Source organism: Blennius ocellaris, assembly GCF_963422515.1.
Source record: "Blennius ocellaris genome assembly, chromosome: 3".
In the NCBI taxonomy this organism is placed as follows: Eukaryota; Metazoa; Chordata; class Actinopteri; order Blenniiformes; family Blenniidae; genus Blennius; species Blennius ocellaris.
The window spans coordinates 981,197-1,008,995 of NC_137652.1; the positions used below are offsets into that span (position 1 = coordinate 981,197).

At 45.7% G+C, this 27,799-nt stretch overlaps 2 protein-coding genes across 3 annotated transcripts in view; both read right to left on the reverse strand.

Annotated features, from left to right (window-relative positions):
• LOC308128581 (E3 ubiquitin-protein ligase SMURF2-like) overlaps positions 1 to 24,128 on the reverse strand; it is a 60,645-nt gene extending 36,517 nt beyond the window's left edge. For both annotated transcript variants that reach the window (XM_080494192.1, XM_080494191.1), the window contains exon 1: positions 23,784 to 24,128. In XM_080494192.1, the coding sequence (XP_080350318.1) occupies positions 23,784 to 23,835 (52 nt within the window). In that variant the 5' untranslated portion in view covers positions 23,836 to 24,128. The remainder of the gene's footprint in view (positions 1 to 23,783) is intronic.
• Positions 24,129 to 24,946: 818 nt separating this feature from the next.
• Positions 24,947 to 27,799, reverse strand: LOC308149150 (uncharacterized protein; the record flags this gene model as incomplete). Its single annotated transcript, XM_080520821.1, has 4 exons — positions 24,947 to 25,983; positions 26,076 to 26,225; positions 27,222 to 27,404; positions 27,530 to 27,799. The coding sequence occupies 4 exons, from the start codon at positions 27,797 to 27,799 to the stop codon at positions 25,615 to 25,617; spliced, it is 972 nt and encodes a 323-aa protein (XP_080376947.1). The 3' UTR covers positions 24,947 to 25,614.

Genomic DNA, 27,799 nt, shown 5'->3' on the forward strand with positions numbered 1-27,799 from the left:
TATATTTTTGACTTGCTGCGTCGTCTCGTCGGGCTCTGGGCAGGAAAGAATGTGGACGTCTCCGACTAGTGAGCTAAATATGAAAGGTCCATCTCAAACATGCTTTTCATCCCAGGATTATAAATAAAGGAATTTCCAATAAAGGAAATTCTGATTCTGAATTCTTCTCTTCTGATTCGGATTATTAGTGTGCTTGCTGATTAAAATAAGAATAAACATACAAGATTTTCTTACCGATGTAAGTTGGCAATAACATAATTTCCACAATCTCTGACTATTTGTGTGCATGAGTGAAGGAATTCCATCTCCTCAGTATATCTACTTACTATTGAACATCCATTCCACTTTTCAGGAAACTCATAATAACATGGCCGCGTTCCAGGAAATTACAAATTTGCATTTGGGAACCTGGAGGAAACGATGCCTGGACTTAATGAGGGTCAATGTAAAAGCCTGTGTCCTGTTGTGTTTAGAAGAACAATGTGACTTCAAGCCGACATCAAGATAAAACTACACACGCTAAAGAAAAGCAACAGTAAAACTTTGTCTATTAAATTAAGTCAAGAGTTTTCAAAGTTGAAACTTTATAGATCTGAAACGAGCACCTTTGTTTTAGCACACAAGTGTTCGAAACTTAGAAATGACGCATCCTGAAGCAAAGACACGTTTGGGGATAAATGACATTAATGCACAGCCACAATCATAGAAGACGGTGGTGAAAATGTCATTATGTAACAGATGAAAGTAAGAAATGTGTGCAACATCCTGAGTTGTGTTAAAATCCCAATAGGACGTCTTCAAACTAGAGCTGCCCTGCAGAAAATACCAGCGACAAGAGATCCTGCAGTCGTCCATCAACCTGCCACTAACAAGGAACAAGCTCCGCCTCCATCAAAACACAGGAAACAAAACCAAGACGACAGTCGTTCAGGACCCAGACTGGCCACAGTGACACCCTCAGTCCAAATGTCCCACAGTCCCCACAGTCTCAACACCGTCTCACGTTACGTCCTGAGAGGACTGAACCAACAGCAACCAGCAGCTCGCCACAGGAAGTGACCCTGCCGGAGCCACGGCGTGGCGCCGGCCAGGAAACCCTGAAAGACGCCATGTTGGCGGCAGCCAAGTGCAAAACAAGGGTCCCAAACGTTGGCGGGACATTTCTTTGGGACGGACAATGGAGTTTAAAATGTGTGGCCGTCTTCGGCCTGAAGCCTTGAAGGGAGTTGAGAGGAGCGTTCCAGGAAATGTGCAGCGACGTGTCAACGTCCATCACGTCTGCAGCTCTGAGACGTTCACAGCTGGACACATTAGACTCAGTCGGGACGGAATATTGTGGTTGAGGACGAGTTCTCACTGCTGGAACCGGCTGAGAAAGGGACGACTTCACATTCTGACCATCAGTGACCACGACTTTCTGTTGATTATAGACAATGCATCACCCTGGCCGTCATCTTTGGAGCGTGTTGCTGTGCATTAGCCCATAGGGACATATTTTATAAAGACACCAACACTGAATGTGACACTTCTGCCACGGTTTCGGGGCTTTTTGTACATTATGGCAGCAGAACTTGCTTTCAGAAGTGTGACTGTGCACAACAATAATAAGAATAAGCCTCAACAGCAGCCTCAGTGTGAACGTGACCTCTAGACAATAGTGCCTGTATCCTTGGAAATAGAGTTGCGTGAGAGAGGTTAAAGGTCAGACTGCACTCGGCCACCCCGTTCCCAAAGTGCACTGATGGAGCTTACAGGACCGACCTGTCCGCTGCTCCACCGTCTCAGCCACGGCTGCTACTGGAGGAAAATCCTCTCATTGTTCTCGCTGGCCTTTCCCCCGTGGAGCTGCCAGGCACCGCAGGCTAACGCTAGCCACAATGGCTATACTACCACAGGTAATTACAGCAGCAGCAACTGACGTTCAGGCTCTTAGAAGAGAAGAGCTGCAGAAGAGGTCGTGTGGATTATTAATGTCTCAGAAGGACTTTGTGTTTTGTTGATCAACTCTAAAACGCTTCCTGAATAAAGACAAACAGGGATCAAAATTTCAGCAGCACTTTTAAAACAATGTATTCAGTGCAGGTATACGCCTTTAAACACTATTGAACTCAGATTGGCGCTATTGATTAGCTGGTCGTCTTCTTTAAAGAGCCGGCGGATCAGTACAGCAAATAATAAATAAACAAATGGTGTTTTATCTTTGAATGGTTGTACAGAGGACAGACTAGTGTGAATGTACTTTATGAAAATAACACAATTAGTGTCATATTTATACGTGCCTGTCATGCAGCTCCCACTGAACTTTGTTTAAGGCTCAATGGAACTTATATATATATATATATATATATATATATATATATATAAAAAATAAAGTTAGAACAGAACAACTAGGAAAGACCAGGTCAAATGTGTGTCAAAATTAGAATATTCCAAGTGTGGAATTTGCAGAGTGAGTCTCATGATTTTTCAGAGGAAATGTAAATTAATGAATTTCCTTTCTGTTAAAATAGCAAGTAGCCAACGGAGTGGACTTCTGTTAAAAAATGGCAGAATTTGAGCTATAATAGGACTTTTCTACACTGGAAGATTATAGAAACTAGTAAATCTGCTAAAGTTGAACATCATGTGATCACCGTTGTTCTTTAAATCTTAATGCTTAATGCACACCTCATATCATTCCTCTGTGTTCACATGTCCAGCTTGAAAAACAAGGAAAAGCCATCAAACCTACAACGAGCCTGTCGTGACTTTAGCCGACTGATCCGGTCACTGAACCACCAGAAGGTCCATGAAGCCATGTGGGCCGTTACAAAGGTCACAACGGGGTCGTCGTGGGCCGTTACAAAGGTCACAGCGGGGTCGTCGTGGGCCGTTACAAAGGTCACAACGGGGTCGTCGTGGGCCGTTACAAAGGTCACAGCGGGGTTGTCGTGGGCCGTTACAAAGGTCACAACGGGGTCGTCGTGGGCCGTTACAAAGGTCACAGCGGGGTTGTCGTGGGCCGTTACAAAGGTCACAACGGGGTCGTCGTGGGCCGTTACAAAGGTCACAACGGGGTCGTCGTGGGCCGTTACAAAGGTCACAGCGGGGTTGTCGTGGGCCGTTACAAAGGTCACAACGGGGTCGTCGTGGGCCGTTACAAAGGTCACAACGGGGTCGTCGTGGGCCGTTACAAAGGTCACAGCGGGGTCGTCTGTGTTGTAGGAAAGGATGTGGAGCCGCTGCTCCCGTTGGGGGCCGTCTGCAGGTGAACCTGCGACCTCACGACCCCCCGGGGAGCCGCTGAACACTGACGTCACGTGTTTCCTGCTCTCACTCACCGACGGGCAAAGACCCCGACGCTTTCTTCTCAATGTTCCCCGGATATACAATCAGACCCACGGTAAATTAATCGGGGGCCAATAGCTCCATATGTTTAGAGATGTAATATTTCAGTATAACGCTACAACTGTCACATGACCATCACCGTATTCAACCAGGCAAAATATAAATAAATGTAATAATCCCTGTATTTTGGGATGTGAAGTTCCTGTTGTCTGCGATTTCTAAAAGTCACTTCTGTTAAAGTGCAATTTGCATGAACCACTGCACAGCAATATATGATCATTACATTAGAGGGTCACAGTGAAACAAGCCCGTTTAGATCAGTTACAAAATCTGCACGGCGTGTCTGATCACAAAGAGAAGCTGCGTAGCAACGCCTCCATCTGTCTGGATAAAAGCCGAGGCTGGAGGTCAGCTGGAGGTCAGCTGGAGGTCAGGTCTAAAGGGGAAAGGTCGTAAACAGACATGCATGAAGAGGGGAGGGGAACTGGGTGGTTTTCTCCAAGTGGTCGTTTGGTTTGGTTTTTTAATGCCTCCCTTCGTTAGTTAAAAACAAAAGAGCAGGGAAAGAGACAACTAATCGCCGGGTGTTTGAGAAGCAGGAAAGAAATCAGATGAAGCAACAATAAGTTCAGTCTGAAAACAATGTCAATGTTCATAAAACACAAGCTTTGAATCTTGGTACTTTTGTAAGAAATCCATCATGTGAAGCAAACAAAATGGGCCTTTCTGCTCCGTCCCCAACAAAACTACAAGAAATGCTACAGGTCTGAGACATAGGGTGCTTTTTTTAAGGTCATTTTTTAAAATCTCGTAATTTTTAAAGCTGCTGCAGTCAAACTCTGGTCCAGTCAAGTGTTGTGGAGACGCTCCAAATGCCTTCAACACTTACAAATGTGAGGTGAGACGCTCCAGCAAGCTCTGCATTGTGTTGTTCCACAACAACTACCTCCACCTCCACTTCCCCAGCCTGCCCACTGGCTGCAAACTGTGGAACGGATCTCCTGACTCCACGTTTCAACGAGACCCGCCTCCGTTCAGGAAGTCCAGTCCACGGTTTGCAGCCAGCCAGCAGAGCAGCAGGGAAACACTGGAGTCGTTTCAGCAACAGTGAAACAGACGAAGCTTCATGGATCTGAAACCTCTGCAGTTTGGATCGGGGGGAAAAAACGCCAAAATATGGCCAAAACACCACGAGCCTGTTTGGGCAAGGTGGGTTGATGGTTCACTTCCCCGAGCAAAGCTTTGACTCGCCCTGGACGTTTGGACGAGCCTTCACGTCCAGTCCTGATGGAACAGTCCTTCACAGGCTTCTGAGAGAAAATGACAAAGTTTTAATGAAAGCGCTGATTTGTGGTTTGACTCACGTCGTCAAAATGACTTTCAAACGCTGAAACTACACAGTCACTGGACTGGGAAAACAACTGGATCTACTGGAGAGAGAAAAAGAGAGAGAGGACAAAACAAAAGGCCATTTCAAGCTCAGAAGTGGACGATCTAACGTGTCCAGTTCAGTGAACCAGCAGCTCGTCAAGCGCCGTCCTCCAGTAGAGTTTGTCAGCAGCGCTCCAGAGGACGAGGATCGTCCAGCGCCGGTTTGCCTCAGCCAATCACCAGCAGCGCTGCCAGGACCGGGACAGTGACCCATCGTCAACAACACATTCTGATGTAATGGTGCTCGAGAGTTTCTTTGTTTTTAATAATCTACTGTGACAATATTTATTTGAAACATTGAAATATTTATTTAATAATCTTTACTGAGACGACGCTCTGAGGAAACCAGCCAGGTCAAAAACTAACGTTTTCCTGCATCTATACGTCAGGAAAACGTTGACTTTAGTGACCAAACGTGTTAAGTTATGGACTGTTGACCACGTGAGATATAAACACAATCCAATGAACTGGATGTTACTGACAAATTGGAAGAATACAGTTTAACATTTGAGGTTGTAGTTGATCATAAACGGATCTTTCCTAAATTCCCTGGAACAGCTCTTCTCAGGCAGAGACGGCAGACATTTCCACAAATATGCAGCTATAATAATATTGTAGTTCTATTTAAAGACAGCATGTCTTAGAAACACCACCTTAAAGAGAAGATTAATAACAAGAGAAATAAGTCACGCTCTGGAGGAACATCCCTACTTTACCAGTGTAAATAAGACATGCAGGTGGCGGAAAGCCGCCATTGAACTCCTTTCACTGTTAGCACGTGCTTCACAGGAAGCCAAACGGCGGTGGCGACTTGAAAGGGTTCCAAAGAATTTAAAGCTCCACATAATTTGAACAACCAAAAAAGGGCCTCCTTGGAAAATATCCCCTGTGTGTTTGTAGCGAGATCATATGAATTCAAGCGTCTCACCATCCACCTCTGCTGCAAACATTCAGGAGTGAAACACATTGAGATGAATACGTTTTCATTTCATGCACTGAGCTCTGAGTCCAGGACGTCTCTCCTCCGTCCCAGTGCCTCTGGAGGCCAGGCTGCGTACACAAAGCATGGTGCATGGTGGGAAACGTCGGGGGACGACGACGCTCAATTCACCTTATTCCGCCCCGCCCACTTTTACTACTGTCCCACACTTCCTGTTCCAGCGAAATAAAATAAAATAAAATAAAATAGCATATAAGGGAGGTTATTTTGCGCCAAGTGTGCTCTGATCATGTTCACCGACGAGTAAACGATGCATTGCTTGTGTTGATAGTTTGAAAAGGACTTTGAGGTGTTTCTAGCGCCGTTAGCCTTCAGTGTCTCAGGACGGAGCTCCTCTTCACCGAGGAGAGCAAAGTGTGGAAACACAATATTCCATATAGAGTGACTTTATTCCAGACTGCAGTCTAAATCAGAGTGTGTCCAGCGCTACATGCTGTCATTATAGTGCCGCAGTGTTTACAAGACGACAGGCTAACGTTGCTAACTAGTTAGCTTCCAGCCGGTCTAGCGATTCTTAAGCCGCGTCTTGCTTAGGAAATTAAGACATCTGTTAAACAAACCCAGCGACTAAAAACGACCCAAAACATGCTTTGTAAAGATATGCAGCATGTCCATGTCGGGAAATATTGAGCTGCTGCAGGAACAGAAATAAAGGTAAACAAAGGCCCACGACACTCAGACCTCTTCTTCTGATGTTCAGAACAAAGCTGCGACAGAGTTAGCTTCCTTTTCCTCCAGCTGTTATGACAACAACCACGCACTGCGCCATTAACGCCGGCCGTCTCTGATAGCTTTAAACTAGCTTTACATTGGAAACAATTAAACAGACTGGTATCGCAAATCAAGTAGCGCGGCGCTAAACCGGAAGTGTGATTACGCGCATGGCGCCGCCCGCGCTAACCTCCGGAATAAGGTGAATACGGGACCAAGTCCAACAAGCTGCATGAAACAATGATGAGGGTTGAATGAACCTGCAGGATCTAATCTCCACTGGACTTCCTCAGTTGGAGCCGCGACTCCACTGCAGCTCTGCTCCGGAACAGGGAATGCTTGAAATGCCAATTATGTCATTCAGTTGAGGGGCCAGTGGTCTACAGCCGACCCCCCCCCCCCCCCCCCCCCCCGCTCACCAGGCGGCGCCAACAACCTGGACTCAGGAATCTGAGTGTCGCTGCTTCTGACCCCGAGGTGGGAAGGGAAACGCTGAACATTCGTCTCAATGCAGGAATTCATGTAATTTATTTTCCACAATTTCACATATCGTCGCCTTCTTAAAATATTTGCCGGATTAATCCCCCCCCCCCCTAACTCACCTCCTGGTGATGCTGCCCAACTCTGGTCAAAACGCCAACACGTCCTGTGATTCTACACCTTTAGCACCCTGGCCTACGTCACCAGTGTGACTCCACTGTGGCTCGGTTTCTTGAAAAACTGGAAATAATGACGTGGGCGATTGTTTTAAGAAGGCGACGATAAACAATAAATGTGCAATGAACTTGCAAAATGACGACAAGATGGACTGTCCAGAAGGGTCCAACGCACAGGAAACCATATATTATGACTTGATCCATGTCCAGAGAGCTTTTAACCCCGAGAGAACCAGGACACATGGAAACCACCTGCATAACTGCAGGAGCTGATTAGTTAGTTTCCTGGTAAGTATGGACAGTGTGGCTGGTGGTTTAAGTCACAGCTCATTATGCCTGGACCTCTATACTTCTTAGTTTATTTCTGTATCATGTTGGTGAGAAGGAGAGAATGACGGAACCAGTCCAGTCCGCTAATATTGGACCTGTTAACAACATCCTACATAAAACATGCATTGTGATAAAGAGTGCTGCTATTGGGACCAACTGTCTCATTTTAAATAATAGGCCTATAATTTTAGACAATTTTTAACTAGTTCATTAATTTGCTTTTTAAAATGTATGAATTCGTCCTAAAACTTTTATAGAATCAACTTTTTTTAATATCTATGCCATCTATGTTTCTATTCATGACCTGATCACTGTACTTATGAGTGGAAGGAGGACGAGGACAGGTGTCTTTGATGTCACAAGTTCAAAGAATGCAGATGATAGAAGGACAGACAAAGGCCAAAAGGCCAAACAAGGGAAATGACGTAGAAGACGTCTTGGACCGTGGACCGGGTGGTGAGGACGTGTCCGTCCTGGAGGCTCTGCCAGACAAGCAGCAGGGACGGGAGACACTCTGAAGACGATGTGGGACAGAATCCTGTCTGGGAATTCATGGAGCACACATGGCATGTTTGACTGCACCATTTTAATGGACAAGTAAAAGTTGTCCCTCTCATATAGTCGTCATTAATGCTGTCCAACCGGCTCAAATCTAACATGTCCAGATCAGTCTCCTGTCTTTGGGGCCGTCATCGTCCCTGAACCAGACTCAGTAAATTGTCTCACTTCAAGACTGAGGCTCGTGCTAAAGGGAGGCACTGGTCTGTCGCTGGTACCACAGCTGATGGCTGCAATGTCAAAAACACTCAGACTGACGGCTTCCGTCAGACCAGACTGTCATTGAACAGAATGTTACATAACACACTTTTATGATGAGCATTATGCAACACAACTTTGATTAACTCAACAACAATGTGTGCATGAACACCGTGTTGCTATTAAAACCAGCAGGGAACAAATACCTACTGCAGTGTTTTGTTTTCCACAAATTAAATCACATTTTACAAAGAATAAGTGAACTCAAACAGTCTCACAAGTGTTAGTGAACCTCCAGATCACAGAGAAACTAAATGGAATCAATTATAGCTCAGCTTGTGAAACAGATCAAAGGTACGACAGAAAGCCGGGAGGTGAAACTCTTCCTGAACCCACGTCTGTTGTTCTTAACCAGCTTGAAGAGGTTTGTCCTGAGAGGCCGAGCCCCTGAATGAGTCATGGTGAATACAGGCGAGGCAGAGCAAACTGAGAAGGAGGCCACCACGGCCCAGCTCATTCCAGGCATGAGCAGCACCTGAACAGGTTCCTGCACCGTTCTTCTTCTTTGTTACACGGAAACCTTCAACAACGCCTGGTGGGTTTGACCATGGAGGCGTTTGACTGCTGATGGGTGAGGGAATCACACCTGCAACCTGCTGCCAAGACTCCCTGTCAATATATGTGATCGCCTATAATTATCTTATTCCGTGTAAAGGAATGTGTGGCTGCTAGATTCTTTGAGCCGAGACACCCTGTACCACTGGAAACCCAGTGGATTCACTTTTAAACTGCCACTGTGAAGAGCAGGCTGCTGGAAGGAACATGCATTTGTGGGATGAGCAGCAGAGTTCAGTCGCTGGGTCTTTTTCTTCTTTCTGACAAACACCTGAAGCATCAAGGAATGAACTGGCAAATTGAAATATGTCTAATTTCTGTATTTCATCAATTCCATCAAACACCAAAGAAAAGAGGAACAAGTATGTAGCAGAGGAGCTTCAGCGGTGCTCATCGGTCCACAATCCACTGCTCCTTCCTAACAAATGTCGTCCAATAGACAGAAAGGGCAGGTACACTACGACGAGCATCGTCAGACACACGTTTTGAGGAACTTCACACTGACTGAACCAGTTACTGAGATAAAGAGAACAAAGCAGCATCGTCTTGGTTTATTTCCAGTCTGTCAGACGACTTTCTGCTACATGTTGTTGTGAAGAACATCCGTCAGTCATGAGGTGCCACGAGAAACAAGCTGCTCATCATTTGGTTTTACACTTTCCAGTAAAAACATGATTTCAGTTTACAAAAAGTGTTCGTCTACAGTTCATAGAGAAGGTAAAAGTACCACTATCCACGCAATCAATGTAGTGACTTCCCTACATGTTTTACCGTCAGAACGACGACACGAGATACTCTGTGTGTGTGTGTGTGTGTGTGTGTTGAGTGGTCTACCAGACACACACAGGTGGGCAGTCTGACCACAGAAACAGCAGCAGGAAAAAAGTCCCGCTCACGTTGGATTTAAAGAAGCCATCGTCCTCGCAGACAAAGAATTGTTTGAGGTTCCTGTTGGACAGGTTTGGATGAAGTTCGATGAAGTTTGATGTCAGGAGAAGGTCAGAGGTCAGGAAGGTGCCGGGAAGAAAAGCATGTCAAAGTGTCGTTCCCCAAGAATAGGAAAGTAAAAAGCTCATGTGCGTCACAAGTTGAAAACAGGTTTTTAAAAAAGAACAAAAAGAGACAGATGCACTGGAGTGGAGCCACACCGGCAGTCTGACAGCCGTCTGGACCAGATCCGGGGGGGGGCAGAGGGAGAGAGGGGGGGGGGTGACAGCGAAACGAGGGACATCCTGTTTAAAAAAGAAAGTAAAGAAGGTTGAAAACCAAAACCAGCACAGAGATTCTGTGATAAGCAGCCACGAGTTGACGTTGAGAGATAAATGGTTTCAGTCGACAGTTTAGAAAGAAAAGAAAAAGAAAGGAGGAAGAATATCTGAAACCTTGAGCAGTAATTTATTAACCAGAATAAAGCGACAAACTGCACCCAAACCATTCTCAACTCATACCTTCATTCAAACTGGTTTCAGTTGAGGAGCCACATCAACCTGACCTCTGACCTCTGACCTCTGGAGGCCCAACAAGTCAAACATCACATATTAAACTGCAGATCTGGACAAATGTCAAAGTCTTTCCTTCTTTTGTAACTGCTACAATTTACCAGTCTATTCTGAAATTTACCTATTAAAGTTAATCAGATATTATTATATTTGCAAAAAAAAAAAAAACCTCAGTCACCTTATCTGGATCTCTTATTTTTATTCAGGATTAAAACAATTTGTCATCATCTGGAAATTGTTTTGCGTTTACGTGTCTAAAGTATCATTTCACATAAGTTGGACTCATTGTTTTATTGTGAAAGGCGTTGTGTCATGTGACCTCCACAGACGCGTTAATAAATTCTGACCAAGGACGGTTTTGAATGTCATTTTTTGCCGATCGAGTGTTTTTAGATCCGCCTCTGTCAGTTTTCATTTTTATACTTAAAAAAAACAAAAACAAACCACATGTTGGGCCGGATCAGATGGTCTGGCGGGCCGTTCTGGCCCCCGGGCCTCATGCTGGACACCCCTGGTTTAACCCCCCCTGAACACGCTTCCTGTAGACCTGGCCTCAGTGCTTTTAAAAAGCACCTGAGAACATTTATGTTCCAGCAAGTACTTCATTCAGGAACCTGCTGCAGTTGAAGTGTCGTGAGAACGGAGGAACATTTCAGACCAACTGACCCTGTGCTGAGTTACAACTTCAGCTTTTTTAGAAACCTGGTACTTTTACTGTATTTTTGCACCTTTTCTAAAACTTTTCGGAGGCCATCAGAAGTATTTCGCTGCAGCCACATGAAATAAATAAAAAAAAAAAAAGATAAAGAAAAAGAAAAAAGGCGATATTTCTTCTTCTAGCAGGAAAATCCTCTTCAGGCACTTGGAAAGTTTAATGCATTCTGCATATTGAAGCCCACCTCTTCCCCGCTCGCAGGCCGTTATGCAACCCGAGGTGTTCAGTCTTTCCACTTTCCGGCTCAGAAGCACACTGATGCCACAGAGTTCACAAGTAAGCTGAAAAGCAGGTTAAATTCTAGATCGAGTGAAACTAAAACAAATAAATAAATGAGTCTGACTAAAGACCAGCGGATCCTTTACTGGCGGAGTTGTGGCCCGTGAGGTTTCACCACTGCGTCTCACACACTTCACACCTTCCCATCGACGTGCAAAACCGAAACTTCTCTGGTGGAAAAGTCGTGTTGAAAGTCAACATTTCTAAACAAAGTCAAAGAGGCTCAGCTACGTTTCACGTGCCGTGAATCTTGGATTAATGAACCCAGGCGACGTCGATCGTCAGACAACGTCTGCTTCAACACTAGAAATGTGACAAACCTGAGAGGAAAAGCCAAATATAACAATCCAATCTGAAAAATGATTAACGGCCAACTACTCTACAGAGTTTGAAGAAAAATACACAGACTATAGAAGAAATAGCAGATAAATCTCTACGTGCTGGACTGCAACAATAAAACCTGTATTGAAGTTGACCCAGAAACTATTTCACCCACATTCATCCGTCACAGAAACATTGAAAAATACAAATGTTCCTACCGCAGGTGAAACGGCGCTATTCTAGAGGCAGGAAACATTTTGGAATTGAGACCATAAATTCATGTCAGTTAACCTTCTATCATACATCCAAATGTGATTCGCAAGTGATAATGTGGTTAGGTTACGTTAGCCTAACTTTTTAATTGTCCTAATGCCTATTAAAGAAATGCTTGTGTTGCACACACTGGTGTGTGTGTGTGTGTGTGTGTGTGTGTGTCTCTTCATTCTCAGCCATATAAAGTGACCACCTTGGTGGTTGGAGCTTCTCAGGAGGTGAAACGTCGTCACTTCTCTGCTTTCTGCTCTGCTGCGTCTAAAAACCTGCGTCTCTTTCGTTTCCTGCCAGCAGCGCTGAGAAATACAGTCGGAGCAGCTGCAGCAGTGTAAACATAAACACTTCCACATGACAACAACCATGCCAGCGCCAAATTACTGTACAGAACCTGCCCTGTGTGTGTGTGTGTGTGTGTGTGTGTGTGTGTGTGTGTGTGTGTGTGTGTGTGTGTGTGTGTGTGTGTGTGTGTGTGTGTGTGTGTGTGTGTGTGGTCAATCCAAGCATACACTGGTGATGCAGACTAAACAGAGCTGGAGGAAGTTTGGGTACAAAAACTGTGCTGGAATACAGAAATGAACCACAACACAGGAACCTCAGACGTAACATGCAGACACAGGAACCTCAGACGTAACATGCAGACACAGGAACCTCAGACGTTACATGCAGACACAGGAACCCCAGACGTTACATGCAGACACAGGAACCCCAGACGTAACATGCAGACACAGGAACCCCAGACGTAACATGCAGACACAGGAACCTCAGACGTAACATGCAGACACAGGAACCTCAGACGTAACATGCAGACACAGGAACCTCAGACGTAACATGCAGACACAGGAACCTCAGACGTAACATGCAGACACAGGAACCTCAGACGTAACATGCAGACACAGGAACCTCAGACGTTACATGCAGACACAGGAACCCCAGACGTAACATGCAGACACAGGAACCTCAGACGTAACATGCAGACACAGGAACCTCAGACGTTACATGCAGACACAGGAACCCCAGACGTAACATGCAGACACAGGAACCTCAGACGTAACATGCAGACACAGGAACCTCAGACGTAACATACAGACACAGGAACCCCAGACACACCAGGTCAACACACACACACACACACACACACACACACACACGGGCCTGGTCTGATCTGTGGCCAGCAGCACCACTCATCTACACCACATAATATTTATATTAACGCATAAACCAGGAAAATCCCAGCAGCAGACTCCTCCACCAGCAGACTCCTCCACCAGCAGCAGACTCCTCCACCACCAGCAGACACCTCCACCAGCAGACACCTCCACCAGCAGCTCCTCCTCCACTCAGGCTCATTGAAAAGGCCAATAAATAAAAATCTGGTGATTTTCTCAAGCAGCCAAAACAACAACAACAACAACTTCACTGCTTATCCCACAAACACATGTGACTTTAGAAGAACCTTGCAGGGTGAACATCCTCCACTTTCCACTTCTAGGTTTTATAGCAGCCAGATCACATGCAGCCATTGTGTTGGAGTGGAGATGCTCTTCTCTATCAGAGCTGCACCATGAATCACCTGAAGACCAGACCCGGAAATACTTCCTCTACTGGAAGTAGCCCCGGAAATACTTCCTCTACTAGAAGTAGCCCCGGAAATACTTCCTCTACTGGAAGTAGCCCCGGAAATACTTCCTCTACTAGAAGTAGCTCCGGAAATACTTCCTCTACTAGAAGTAGCCCCGGAAATACTTCCTCTACTAGAAGTAGCCCCGGAAATACTTGCTCTACTGGAAGTAGCTCCGGAAATACTTGCTCTACTGGAAGTAGCTCCGGAAATACTTGCTCTACTAGAAGTAGCCCCGGAAATACTTCCTCTACTGGAAGTAGCCCCGGAAATACTTCCTCTACTAGAAGTAGCTCCGGAAATACTTCCTCTACTGGAAGTAGCTCCGGAAATACTTCCTCTACTAGAAGTAGCTCCGGAAATACTTCCTCTACTAGAAGTAGCCCCGGAAATACTTCCTCTACTAGAAGTAGCTCCGGAAATACTTGCTCTACTAGAAGTAGACCCGGAAATACTTGCTCTACTAGAAGTAGCCCCGGAAATACTTGCTCTACTAGAAGTAGCCCCGGAAATACTTCCTCTACTAGAAGTAGCCCCAGAAATACTTGCTCTACTAGAAGTAGCCCCGGAAATACTTCCTCTACTAGAAGTAATTTACGATATGAATAAGAAACACAGAGAAACACCAAACAAGAAAGGTCTACTGAGCTGCTGGAGCAGCAGTGAAGCAGAACAGACCTTCCCTGGACAACGTCTCCAGTCCGTGATCAAGTAAAGGACAGGTGGGGGACGTGGACACGTCTCGTCCACCATGAGGAGGACGGAGGGAGCAGTGCAGTGAACACCACTGACAGGTCAGTCACACTGCAGCACTGACCTCTGGAGAACAAACAATCATTTCCCAAGGTGGAGGAAAAGGCTGACGTCCATCTAAAGGTCCAGGTTTTATAACCGTCTTGTGCAGAACACGTGAACCAGGTAATCATTGATGTGATGACTTGTTATGTCGGAGGTGTGGCACATTAAAACATTCAAACACATGAAGGGACATTAAAACATTCAAACACATGAAGGGACATTAAAACACATGAAGGGACATTAAAACACATTAAAACACATGAAGGGACATTAAAACACATTAACACAATCGTTGGGACAGCCGAGTATCTACGAACACATTTGTACAAGAATCTTCAATTTGAATGATGATTTAATAATCTAGAACTGGGCCGGTCTTTGTTCCCCACAGGAACCAACTTCTTCCACCATGAGGCTGCAGGAAACCGTCAGATCTGCACACAGACTCTCTCGTTCTCCACCTCCATCAATGGAGACGCTGAGTCACTGCTTTTCCTTCCACCGATCCTCTTTGATGGTACCGACTGCTGCAGGAGGTCCAATTCAAAGCTCCGGTAGCCGGTCCAAACAAACTCAGTTCAAATCTCAACTTCAATATTTACTCTGCATCCCAATACAGGTGGAATGATCAATGACCGACTTGATCTATCGGCGGCCATAAGATGATGGTGGACCAGCGTGGAATAGGACAGTATGGACTTTAACCACTCAGTCATGTGACCCAAGAGATGAGTAGATGTTCATATTTAGACCACATTGATCACACATCTGTGAACACATTAATGTTATGAGGGAGTGAAGCTTATCCACGACACTAATATCTTGCAAACTCACATGTAAGTCATGAATCAACACTTAAACAGCTGCAGTTCAGTCCCTCTGCAGGACCAGCCTCATGTTCCAGGACAAGACCAGGTCTAGGAACGTCCTGGCAGTCCTGGACCGGATCAACCTGGAAGGCCGAGCTCTTCCTCTGGTTTCACCACACAAACTCTCCACTTTCACACGTTCACAAGCTGATAGACTGTCTGAGAGCTGAATGCTGAGACAGTCAGTCTGAAGAGCCCCCAGCCCCTGGTGGTGCTGGGCCTGGAACCAAGATCCTGGAACCTGGATCTTTATCTTAAGCAGAAGCTTCCTGTCCCACCACAGGAGACTCTGGAAACCAGGACTGGTTCTCCTGGAACGGCCAAACTGTTTGTTTCCCACTCATTCCTTTCAATAAATCAAAGCATCAAAGAGCAGCTCCCTTGTATAAACCTGAGTTCCACTGTGCTGAGGAACCGAGGCTGGTTCTGCGTACTGGGGGACGGTTCTAAGACGGTCAGAATCCTGCAGAGAGGAAATCCACCTTAGTAATTCATGGCCGTGACACGAGGAGGTCCGGCCAGTGGTAAACTACGACACGGCCCCGGCTGTGACTCCCTGGCTGAATGAAGACGTTTGTTGGGAGTTCATTGAAAATGATCAGATTTCACTGGACGTGACGACAAGAAGCACAAAACCCTCTGGAGCTCAGCGTCAGTGACAAGCTGGCTTTGATCTTCCGCTTTAACTGAAGTCTGTGGAAAATTACAGATAAAACTGATTCGGGGCAGAAACACAAACCCAAAGTTAAAAAAAAAGCAAACGGGCCAGTGACGAGCCTGGAGGGCCTGCATGGCCACACCGAGACAACAGGAGAACCCTACCTTCAGCAGGTTCTAACAGGAGAACCCTACCTTCAGCAGGTTTTAACAGGAGAACCTTACCTTCAGCAGGTTTTAACAGGAGAACCTTACCTTCAGCAGGTTTTAACAGGAGAACCCTACCTTCAGCAGGTTTTAACAGGAGAACCCTACCTTCAGCAGGTTTTAACAGGAGAACCCTACCTTCAGCAGGTTTTAACAGGAGAACCCTACCTTCAGCAGGTTTTAACAGGAGAACCCTACCTTCAGCAGGTTTTAACAGGAGAACCCTACCTTCAGCAGGTTTTAACAGGAGAACCCTACCTTCAGCAGGTTCTAACAGGAGAACCCTACCTTCAGCAGGTTTTAACAGGAGAACCCTACCTTCAGCAGGTTTTAACAGGAGAACCTTACCTTCAGCAGGTTTTAACAGGAGAACCCTACCTTCAGCAGGTTCTAACAGGAGAACCCTACCTTCAGCAGGTTTTAACAGGAGAACCCTACCTTCAGCAGGTTTTAACAGGAGAACCCTACCTTCAGCAGGTTTTAACAGGAGAACCTTACCTTCAGCAGGTTTTAACAGGAGAACCCTACCTTCAGCAGGTTTTAACAGGAGAACCCTACCTTCAGCAGGTTTTAACAGGAGAACCCTACCTTCAGCAGGTTTTAACAGGAGAACCCTACCTTCAGCAGGTTTTAACAGGAGAACCCTACCTTCAGCAGGTTTTAACAGGAGAACCCTACCTTCAGCAGGTTCTAACAGGAGAACCCTACCTTCAGCAGGTTTTAACAGGAGAACCCTACCTTCAGCAGGTTTTAACAGGAGAACCTTACCTTCAGCAGGTTTTAACAGGAGAACCCTACCTTCAGCAGGTTCTAACAGGAGAACCCTACCTTCAGCAGGTTTTAACAGGAGAACCCTACCTTCAGCAGGTTTTAACAGGAGAACCCTACCTTCAGCAGGTTTTAACAGGAGAACCTTACCTTCAGCAGGTTTTAACAGGAGAACCCTACCTTCAGCAGGTTTTAACAGGAGAACCCTACCTTCAGCAGGTTTTAACAGGAGAACCCTACCTTCAGCAGGTTTTAACAGGAGAACCCTACCTTCAGCAGGTTTTAACAGGAGAACCCTACCTTCAGCAGGTTTTAACAGGAGAACCCTACCTTCAGCAGGTTCTAACAGGAGAACCCTACCTTCAGCAGGTTTTAACAGGAGAACCCTACCTTCAGCAGGTTTTAACAGGAGAACCTTACCTTCAGCAGGTTTTAACAGGAGAACCCTACCTTCAGCAGGTTCTAACAGGAGAACCCTACCTTCAGCAGGTTCTAACAGGAGAACCCTACCTTCAGCAGGTTTTAACAGGAGAACCCTACCTTCAGCAGGTTTTAACAGGAGAACCCTACCTTCAGCAGGTTTTAACAGGAGAACCCTACCTTCAGCAGGTTTTAACAGGAGAACCCTACCTTCAGCAGGTTTTAACAGGAGAACCCTAACTTCAGCAGGTTTTAACAGGAGAACCTTACCTTCAGCAGGTTTTAACAGGAGAACCTTACCTTCAGCAGGTTTTAACAGGAGAACCCTACCTTCAGCAGGTTTTAACAGGAGAACCCTACCTTCAGCAGGTTTTAACAGGAGAACCTTACCTTCAGCAGGTTTTAACAGGAGAACCCTACCGTCAGCAGGTTTTAACAGGAGAACCCTACCTTCAGCAGGTTTTAACAGGAGAACCCTACCTTCAGCAGGTTTTAACAGGAGAACCCTACCTTCAGCAGGTTTTAACAGGAGAACCCTACCTTCAGCAGGTTTTAACAGGAGAACCCTAACTTCAGCAGGTTTTAACAGGAGAACCTTACCTTCAGCAGGTTTTAACAGGAGAACCCTACCTTCAGCAGGTTTTAACAGGAGAACCCTACCTTCAGCAGGTTTTAACAGGAGAACCCTACCTTCAGCAGGTTTTAACAGGAGAACCCTACCTTCAGCAGGTTTTAACAGGAGAACCTTACCTTCAGCAGGTTTTAACAGGAGAACCCTACCTTCAGCAGGTTTTAACAGGAGAACCCTACCTTCAGCAGGTTTTAACAGGAGAACCCTACCTTCAGCAGGTTTTAACAGGAGAACTTTACCTTCAGCAGGTTTTAACAGGAGAACCCTACCTTCAGCAGGTTTTAACAGGAGAACCCTAACTTCAGCAGGTTTTAACAGGAGAACCTTACCTTCAGCAGGTTTTAACAGGAGAACCCTACCTTCAGCAGGTTTTAACAGGAGAACCCTACCTTCAGCAGGTTTTAACAGGAGAACCCTACCTTCAGCAGGTTTTAACAGGAGAACCCTACCTTCAGCAGGTTTTAACAGGAGAACCTTACCTTCAGCAGGTTTTAACAGGAGAACCCTACCTTCAGCAGGTTTTAACAGGAGAACCCTACCTTCAGCAGGTTTTAACAGGAGAACCTTACCTTCAGCAGGTTTTAACAGGAGAACTTTACCTTCAGCAGGTTTTAACAGGAGAACCCTACCTTCAGCAGGTTTTAAACAGACACAAGAAAGGCTTTAAAATCATGTTTAAAACAAGTCAGACACCTATTCAGTATAAAGTCTTGGTTTTAATACGACTCTATAAAAAACCCAGCGTGTTTCCAGACGGCCTGCGTAACAAAACCAGCAACCCAGAGAGCAAGACGGAGACACTGAGGACGAAACCCAGAGAGCAAGACGGAGACACTGAGGACGAAACCCAGAGAGCAAGACGGAGACACTGAGGACGAAACCCAGAGAGCAAGACGGAGACACTGAGGACGAAACCCAGAGAGCAAGACGGAGACACTGAGGACGAAACCCAGAGAGCAAGACGGAGACACTGAGGACGAAACCCAGAGAGCAAGACGGAGACACTGAGGACGAAACCCTGAGAGCAAGACGGAGACACTGAGGACGAAACCCAGAGAGCAAGACGGAGACACTGAGGACGAAACTCAGAGAGCAAGACGGAGACACTGAGGACGAAACCCAGAGAGCAAGACGGAGACACTGAGGACGAAACCCAGAGAGCAAGACGGAGACACTGAGGACGAAACCCAGAGAGCAAGACGGAGACACTGAGGACGAAACCCAGAGAGCAAGACGGAGACACTGAGGACGAAACCCAGAGAGCAAGACGGAGACACTGAGGACGAAACTCAGAGAGCAAGACGGAGACACTGAGGACGAAACCCAGAGAGCAAGACGGAGACACTGAGGACGAAACCCAGAGAGCAAGACGGAGACACTGAGGACGAAACCCAGAGAGCAAGACGGAGACACTGAGGACGAAACCCAGAGACATAATAACAAGAAGCTCATGATGCCATAGTGTCAAATGTGACGTGTCCTCCGTGGACAGACAGACGGTTGGTCTGGTTGTCGCAGACAGAAACAGTAAAGTGGACCAACGTTGACTGAACAGTCTCTCACACATAAATCACATGTGGCCACAAGCGACGGCAGTAACGTGAGCAATGAATGCACCAGTCTGAACGAAGGCTTCGCATCACTGCTCGTCACTGTTCACAGCCGCTCCGGTCATTCTACACCCCCCCCCCACCCCCCCACCCCCGCCATAATGTCCACACTGTCCTCCCTCTTAGCCAGGGACAGACTGAGAATGGGTCCATGACTTGGAAAGAGTCTCTGAGGTTTCACATTCCTGGGATTCCGTGTGAAGACCACTGCAGCCCGTCCCCCCCATAGGGGGGGGGGGGGGGGACCTCAGCACTGACTTCTCACCATAGTCCTACACCTAACAAACAAAATAGTCTAGATTTGAATTCCACGCCACAGTTCATTCCGTGGACTTTGAGCTCTGATCCTCCTGTGGTTGTTTCAGGAACAAACTTCAGAAAACAAGGAAGATGTTTGTTTTGGTGTTCAGTCATCGTCTAAAAGAAGCAGCTACATGCTAGTGCCAACGTGAAATTCAGCCTCCGGCTCCCCCGGCCACTGGTCACATGACCACTGGTCACATGACCTCATGGAGGCTGAAGAAGAGCCAGGACTCCCATGAGGACTGAGCCGGACACCAGGGAGCAGCAGCATGTTTCTCTTCCTCTGCTCTGCTGGCTGCAAAATGTGGACTGGATTTCCTGAACGGAGGCGAGTCTCAATGAGACGCGGAGTCACGAGTCAGGAAATCCAGTCCACAGTTTGCAGCCAGCTAGCATGCTAACGGGAGTAGCGCTATCCCAACTCTTCATGACAACACGTCGCTGTTTGGACGGATTTTATGCTCAAAACACCACAAAGCATCAAGGGGAAAGTTTGTAAAGCCTGAATTAAAGGAACTGCAGGTTGTTTTAGATTATTGTGAGGGTTCACCTCAACCTCTGCCTGGAGATGACTAGTAACTGGTTTTATTACCGATACAGGTAATAATGGACACGTGACCACGCTGGAGACTGAAGGCTCAGATCTGACCTGGACTTACCAGGGTTAGTCGTTCTCCTGAGATCATCTCAGTGTTAAACAGTAGTTAGTAGTTTTCCAGAGGAAATCTCAGTATTAAACAATAACGAGTTAGTAGTTTTCCAGAGATAATCTCAGTATTAAACAATAGTTAGTAGTTTTCCAGAGATAATCTCAGTATTAAACAATAGTTAGTAGTTTTCCAGAGCTAATCTCAGTATTAAACAATAACGGGTTAGTAGTTTTCCAGAGATAATCTCAGTATTAAACAATAACGAGTTAGTAGTTTTCCAGAGATAATCTCAGTATTAAACAGTAGTTAGTCGTTTTCCAGAGGTAATCTCAGTATTAAACAATAACGGGTTAGTAGTTTTCCAGAGCTAATCTCAGTATTAAACAATAACGGGTTAGTAGTTTTCCAGAGATAATCTCAGTATTAAACAATAACGAGTTAGTAGTTTTCCAGAGATAATCTCAGTATTAAACAATAGTTAGTAGTTTTCCAGAGCTAATCTCAGTATTAAACAATAACGAGTTAGTAGTTTTCCAGAGATAATCTCAGTATTAAACAATAGTTAGTAGTTTTCCAGAGATAATCTCAGTATTAAACAGTAGTTAGTAGTTTTCCAGAGGTAATCTCAGTATTAAACAATAACGAGTTAGTAGTTTTCCAGAGATAATCTCAGTATTAAACAATAACGGGTTAGTAGTTTTCCAGAGATAATCTCAGTATTAAACAATAACGAGTTAGTAGTTTTCCAGAGATAATCTCAGTATTAAACAGTAGTTAGTCGTTTTCCAGAGGTAATCTCAGTATTAAACAATAACGAGTTAGTAGTTTTCCAGAGATAATCTCAGTATTAAACAATAGTTAGTAGTTTTCCAGAGCTAATCTCAGTATTAAACAATAACGAGTTAGTAGTTTTCCAGAGATAATCTCAGTATTAAACAATAGTTAGTAGTTTTCCAGAGATAATCTCAGTATTAAACAGTAGTTAGTAGTTTTCCAGAGGTAATCTCAGTATTAAACAGTAGTTAGTAGTTTTCCAGAGATAATCTCAGTGTTAAACAGTAGTTAGTAGTTTTCCAGAGATAATCTCAGTATTAAACAGTAGTTAGTAGTTTTCCAGAGATAATCTCAGTATTAAACAGTAGTTAGTAGTTTTCCAGAGATAATCTCAGTATTAAACAGTAGTTAGTAGTTTTCCAGAGATAATCTCAGTATTAAACAGTAGTTAGTAGTTTTCCAGAGATAATCTCAGTATTAAACAATAGTTAGTAGTTTTCCAGAGATAATCTCAGTATTAAACAATAACGAGTTAGTAGTTTTCCAGAGATAATCTCAGTATTAAACAGTAGTTAGTCATTTTCCAGAGGTAATCTCAGTATTAAACAATAACGAGTTAGTAGTTTTCCAGAGATAATCTCAGTATTAAACAATAGTTAGTAGTTTTCCAGAGCTAATCTCAGTATTAAACAATAACGAGTTAGTAGTTTTCCAGAGATAATCTCAGTATTAAACAATAGTTAGTAGTTTTCCAGAGATAATCTCAGTATTAAACAGTAGTTAGTAGTTTTCCAGAGGTAATCTCAGTATTAAACAATAACGAGTTAGTAGTTTTCCAGAGATAATCTCAGTATTAAACAATAACGGGTTAGTAGTTTTCCAGAGATAATCTCAGTATTAAACAATAACGAGTTAGTAGTTTTCCAGAGATAATCTCAGTATTAAACAGTAGTTAGTCGTTTTCCAGAGGTAATCTCAGTATTAAACAATAACGAGTTAGTAGTTTTCCAGAGATAATCTCAGTATTAAACAATAGTTAGTAGTTTTCCAGAGCTAATCTCAGTATTAAACAATAACGAGTTAGTAGTTTTCCAGAGATAATCTCAGTATTAAACAATAGTTAGTAGTTTTCCAGAGATAATCTCAGTATTAAACAGTAGTTAGTAGTTTTCCAGAGGTAATCTCAGTATTAAACAGTAGTTAGTAGTTTTCCAGAGATAATCTCAGTGTTAAACAGTAGTTAGTAGTTTTCCAGAGATAATCTCAGTATTAAACAGTAGTTAGTAGTTTTCCAGAGATAATCTCAGTATTAAACAGTAGTTAGTAGTTTTCCAGAGATAATCTCAGTATTAAACAGTAGTTAGTAGTTTTCCAGAGATAATCTCAGTATTAAACAATAGTTAGTAGTTTTCCAGAGGTAATCTCAGTATTAAACAGTAGTTAGTAGTTTTCCAGAGATAATCTCAGTATTAAACAGTAGTTAGTAGTTTTCCAGAGATAATCTCAGTATTAAACAGTAGTTAGTAGTTTTCCAGAGATAATCTCAGTATTAAACAATAACGAGTTAGTAGTTTTCCAGAGATAATCTCAGTATTAAACAGTAGTTAGTAGTTTTCCAGAGCTAATCTCAGTATTAAACAATAACGGGTTAGTAGTTTTCCAGAGATAATCTCAGTATTAAACAATAACGAGTTAGTAGTTTTCCAGAGATAATCTCAGTATTAAACAGTAGTTAGTCGTTTTCCAGAGGTAATCTCAGTATTAAACAACAACGAGTTAGTAGTTTTCCAGAGATAATCTCAGTATTAAACAATAGTTAGTAGTTTTCCAGAGCTAATCTCAGTATTAAACAATAACGAGTTAGTAGTTTTCCAGAGATAATCTCAGTATTAAACAATAGTTAGTAGTTTTCCAGAGATAATCTCAGTATTAAACAGTAGTTAGTAGTTTTCCAGAGATAATCTCAGTATTAAACAGTAGTTAGTCGTTTTCCAGAGGTAATCTCAGTATTAAACAGTAGTTAGTCGTTTTCCAGAGATAATCTCAGTATTAAACAGTAGTTAGTAGTTTTCCAGAGATAATCTCAGTATTAAACAGTAGTTAGTAGTTTTCCAGAGATAATCTCAGTATTAAACAGTAGTTAGTAGTTTTCCAGAGATAATCTCAGTGTTAAACAATAACGAGTTAGTAGTTTTCCTGAGATAATCCCAGTGTTAAACAGTAGTTAGTAGTTTTCCAGAGATAATCTCAGTGATCCAGTAAATAAAGTAATAACCAGTTAGCTCCAGCTAGGAGACAATATAAACAATGCTAACGTCTGCTAATCAGAGCAGACAGACTCAATGGAGCTCCTGAGACGGAGACACTCTCCAGTAGTACTTCAGTAGTACTCCAGTAGTACTTCAGTAGTACTTTATAAACACTTCACAAACAAGAGAAACAAAACGTTTGTACACGAGACGAGGAGACTAAAACCGTCAAAGCCACACAGTCCTGCTTAGCACGCTCGTTAGCATGCTAACATGCTAACACGCTAACGCTCCGCAGGAGGGGTTCCAGCCTCACCTGTCAACCGCAGCTTCACCGGGCCGTTCCTCCGGACTCCTTGGTTCGACATGCCCCCTCGTGTTCCACCTCGATGAGGAGCCAAGTCACACGGTGTCTGGACGCATGTGTGAGCGGCTCTGGTTCTTCAAATCCGCGTCCCCCACCGACGGTCCCGTGCTAGCTGCGTTAGCCGCTCGGGTCACCATAGCAGGTCGTCACCGCCTCGCAGCTCCGCTTTCCCCGCGACAATCACGACGAGAAGACGCTACATCCAGGTGTGGGACCATGCCGAGGACTGGTGCTGCGTCAAGCGGAGGGTTTGTCCTCCATCCCCCGGACCGCCAGGCTGCTGCTCTGCTGCTCTGCTGCTCCCAGCCAGTCTGAGGCGGCGACGTGAAGTGCGAGCAGAGAGGAACGACGCTGCACATCCGCCCCCTCCTTTCACAATAAAACCACTCTTCTCACACACGCCGTAGTGGTGAGCGCTTCACACGACCATCATGATCCGGTCGTTTCCGCTCGTTTGAGGAGAGGCTGGATGTTGTTGGTTGTGCTGATGTGTGAACATCTGGTCAACCCTTAATACGAATCACCAATGGCTCGTATATTGCAACGTGGATTTATATACTATCTAAATACAATAAAAGTGGATGAAGCCTAGTCTGAGGTAAACCATTGAATCGTGCACATTATTTATTTTAACTTCTTTAATATAATGTTGCTGTTGCTAAGTTTCTTGCCTATATTCTCAATTTTCACATTTCTATTGTATTTTGGATAATATACTTTATCTATATTCCATTTCTTTTCATTTGTGTGATATATGTAAATACTGCATCTTGTACGTAGAGCAGACCTGACAATAAAGCGAACTTTGACGAAGGCATATAAAACTTTTGAAAGTATTTTTTTAGGCGTTTGGTGTTAAATGGGATTGGACTAGAAAAGGCTTTTTTAACTTTATCCATCAGCCTTTTTGAATTGACATTAAATGAAGTTGTAACAAATCAATTACTGTTTTCTAGTCCCTAGTTTATTTAAATAATCAAATCAGTTTTAAAAACCAAACAAACCATTGAATCACTGAGATACAGAAGTGCAGAGTACAAGATTCTTTTTCCAACCAGCTTGTATTGTGTGTTATGAAAAGAACAATATTGAAAATGTTGTTCAGGGTAAAACGAACATGGAGACGGGACACATTTCTGTCAAACTGTGAAACTTTGGAAAACTAATATATGAACAAAACACACATTAACTCTTTCCTGCCAGAACAAACTGGTATTTTTTTTTTTTTTTTTTTTAGAACAAACAAAGCAACTTCAGTTGAATAGAACGATGTTCCACAATTCGGATGCAGTGAAATTAGTTTGTGGTTTTGGAATAATGAAGTGAGTGCAGGTGTTTGTGTCGTGACTCGTCTTCACGTTGGTTCAGAACCTGGAGAAAAAAACTGCATATCTTCTTGTAAGAAGCACAAGAATCGTCCCTTTTATCAAGTCTTGTAGTAAAATGATTCCAGTTACTGCCCGAGGTGCGGAGGTGCCGCCCCCTGCTGGCAGGAAGCTGAACCTGCACGCTCACCCAAACCCTGAACGTCTCTGACGTCACGGCGCTGACGCAATATGTCAAGTGGAAACGTTTTAAAGACGATATGACGCAGAGCATCGCCTCCTGCTGGAGGACCGGAGCAGCCGGAGGACAGGGAAACGAACTTATTACAATTTATTTACAAATGTTGTCCTGAAACATGTTTTGAACTTTTGTGTACAAAGTTTTCAAAAAAAAAGAAAAAAAAAAAAAGTACAAAACAGCACAAACCAAAAATAATAATCTATTTTTCTATATTCTACCCCACTGGGTGAGAGGGGCAGAAGAGGGAGGGATGGAGGGGTAGAAGAGGGAGGGATGGAGGGGTGGCGGGATGGAGGGGTGGAGGGATGGAGGGGGTGGAGGGGTAGAAGAGGGAGGGACGGAGGGGACGGAGGGGGTGGAGGGGACGGAGGGGTGGAAGGACGGAGGGATGGAGGGGTGGAGGGGTGGAGGGATGGAGGGGTGGAGGGGTGGAGGGACGGAGGGGTGGAAGGACGGAGGGATGGAGGGAGGGGTCCAGAGGAAGCTGGGACGTGTTAAAACTGGAAAGCGTTCTGGTCGTCGGGGGTTCTGGAAGTCGAAGCATTCTGCACCGGCCGTCGGGGACGACGGAGTCGTCTTCCCCCTGGAGGACATGATGGACAAGTCCAAGAGAGAACAACACTCCGGTCAGAGGACAGGTTCAGTGGTTACCATGGAGACACAGAGACGTGGTACCTCTGCGGAGAAGAAGGTGTCGATGATGTTGACGGACGACTTGTACACGGCTTCACTGTCAGAGAACTGCAGAGCCTCCATCTTGTCCAGTCCGTCCAGCTCCTCGATCATCAGACACAGTTTGTCCACGTCTCCCGTTTTACTGGCCATCTGGAGGGACAGCAACGTCCTCACAGAGACGCCCAGGACACAGGGACACCGGGACACAGGGACACAGAGTAACAGAGACACTACATTATTGTTTTATATCCTGACGCTCTACATTATTGCACCTTGTCTTTGTCCACAGTCCTACTTGTCCTCGGTCGCCTGTCAGAGACGTGAACAGGATCCTGGACTTGTTCTGCTCCTTGTTTCTATTCTGACATTTATTGCAGTTGGAGTCTGAACATTTCAGCCTTCAGGCCTTTTAGAACCCGTTCAGGATCAAACCTCACATGTTGAAGAATCCACATTACGAATCACCTTCATGTCCCAGTTAAGACCTTTCTTTGATCTCCCCCCCCCCCCCCCCCCCCTCACCTGCAGCATGTTGAACAGCGCCTCCAGGACGATGAGGACCACCCCCCCCCCCCCCCTCCCCCCTCACCTGCAGCATGTTGAACAGCGCCTCCAGGACGATGAGGACCATCCCCCCCCCCCTCCCTCTCCCCCCCCTCCCCCCTCACCTGCAGCATGTTGAAGAGCGCCTCCAGGACGATGAGGACCACCCCCCCCCCCCCCCCTCCTCCCCCCCCCCCCCCCCCCCTCACCTGCAGCATGTTGAAGAGCGCCTCCAGGACGATGAGGACCACCCCCCCCCCCCTCCTCCCCCCCCCCCCCCCCCCCCTCACCTGCAGCATGTTGAACAGCGCCTCCAGGACGATGAGGACCACCCCCCCCCCCCTCCCCCCTCACCTGCAGCATGTTGAACAGCGCCTCCAGGACGATGAGGACCATCCCCCCCCCCCTCCCCTCCTCCCCCCCCTCCCCCCCTCACCTGCAGCATGTTGAAGAGCGCCCTCCAGGACGATGAGGACCACCCCCCCCCCCCCCCTCCTCCCCCCCCCCCCCCCCCCCTCACCTGCACCCAGCATGTTGAAGAGCGCCTCCAGGACGATGAGGACCACCCCCCCCCCCCTCCTCCCCCCCCCCCCCCCCCCTCACCTGCAGCATGTTGAACAGCGCCTCCAGGACGATGAGGACCACCTTGCTCTCCCTGCAGTTCAGCAGGGTGAGGAGCGGCGGCAGCACGTCACACTGGATGAGGTGCGCCACCTGCTGGACGCTTCCTCCGCTGGTGAAGTTGCTGACGGCCCACAAGGCCTCCTTCTGGGTCTTGAACTCCCCCTGGACAAGCAGACGTCCAACCACGTTGCTTCCGTCAGGTACACAACACGATGACGTATTATTACAGTGAGACTCGGGACTTGCGGCTCCACGAAGGTGGAGGCTGACTGACGGAGCTGCCTGACCCTGCTCAGGACCTCCACCAGGGGGCGCACCAGGCCGGCGTCGATGACCTCCTGGATCTGCGAGGTCCTTGCCAGCCGTGATGTTGGACAGGGGTCCAGGCCGCCTCCTTCTGGACGGCGGGCCGGTGGTGCTGCAGCAGGCGTGGGGAACAGGGGCCAGGGCCCCCGGCGTCCAGCACCGTCTGGGTCTGCTCGTCCGTCCCCCGTCACGATGTTCCCCAGAGACCGCAGGGTGGGGCGTCTGGGGGGGCGAGAGGAGAGCAGGGTCAT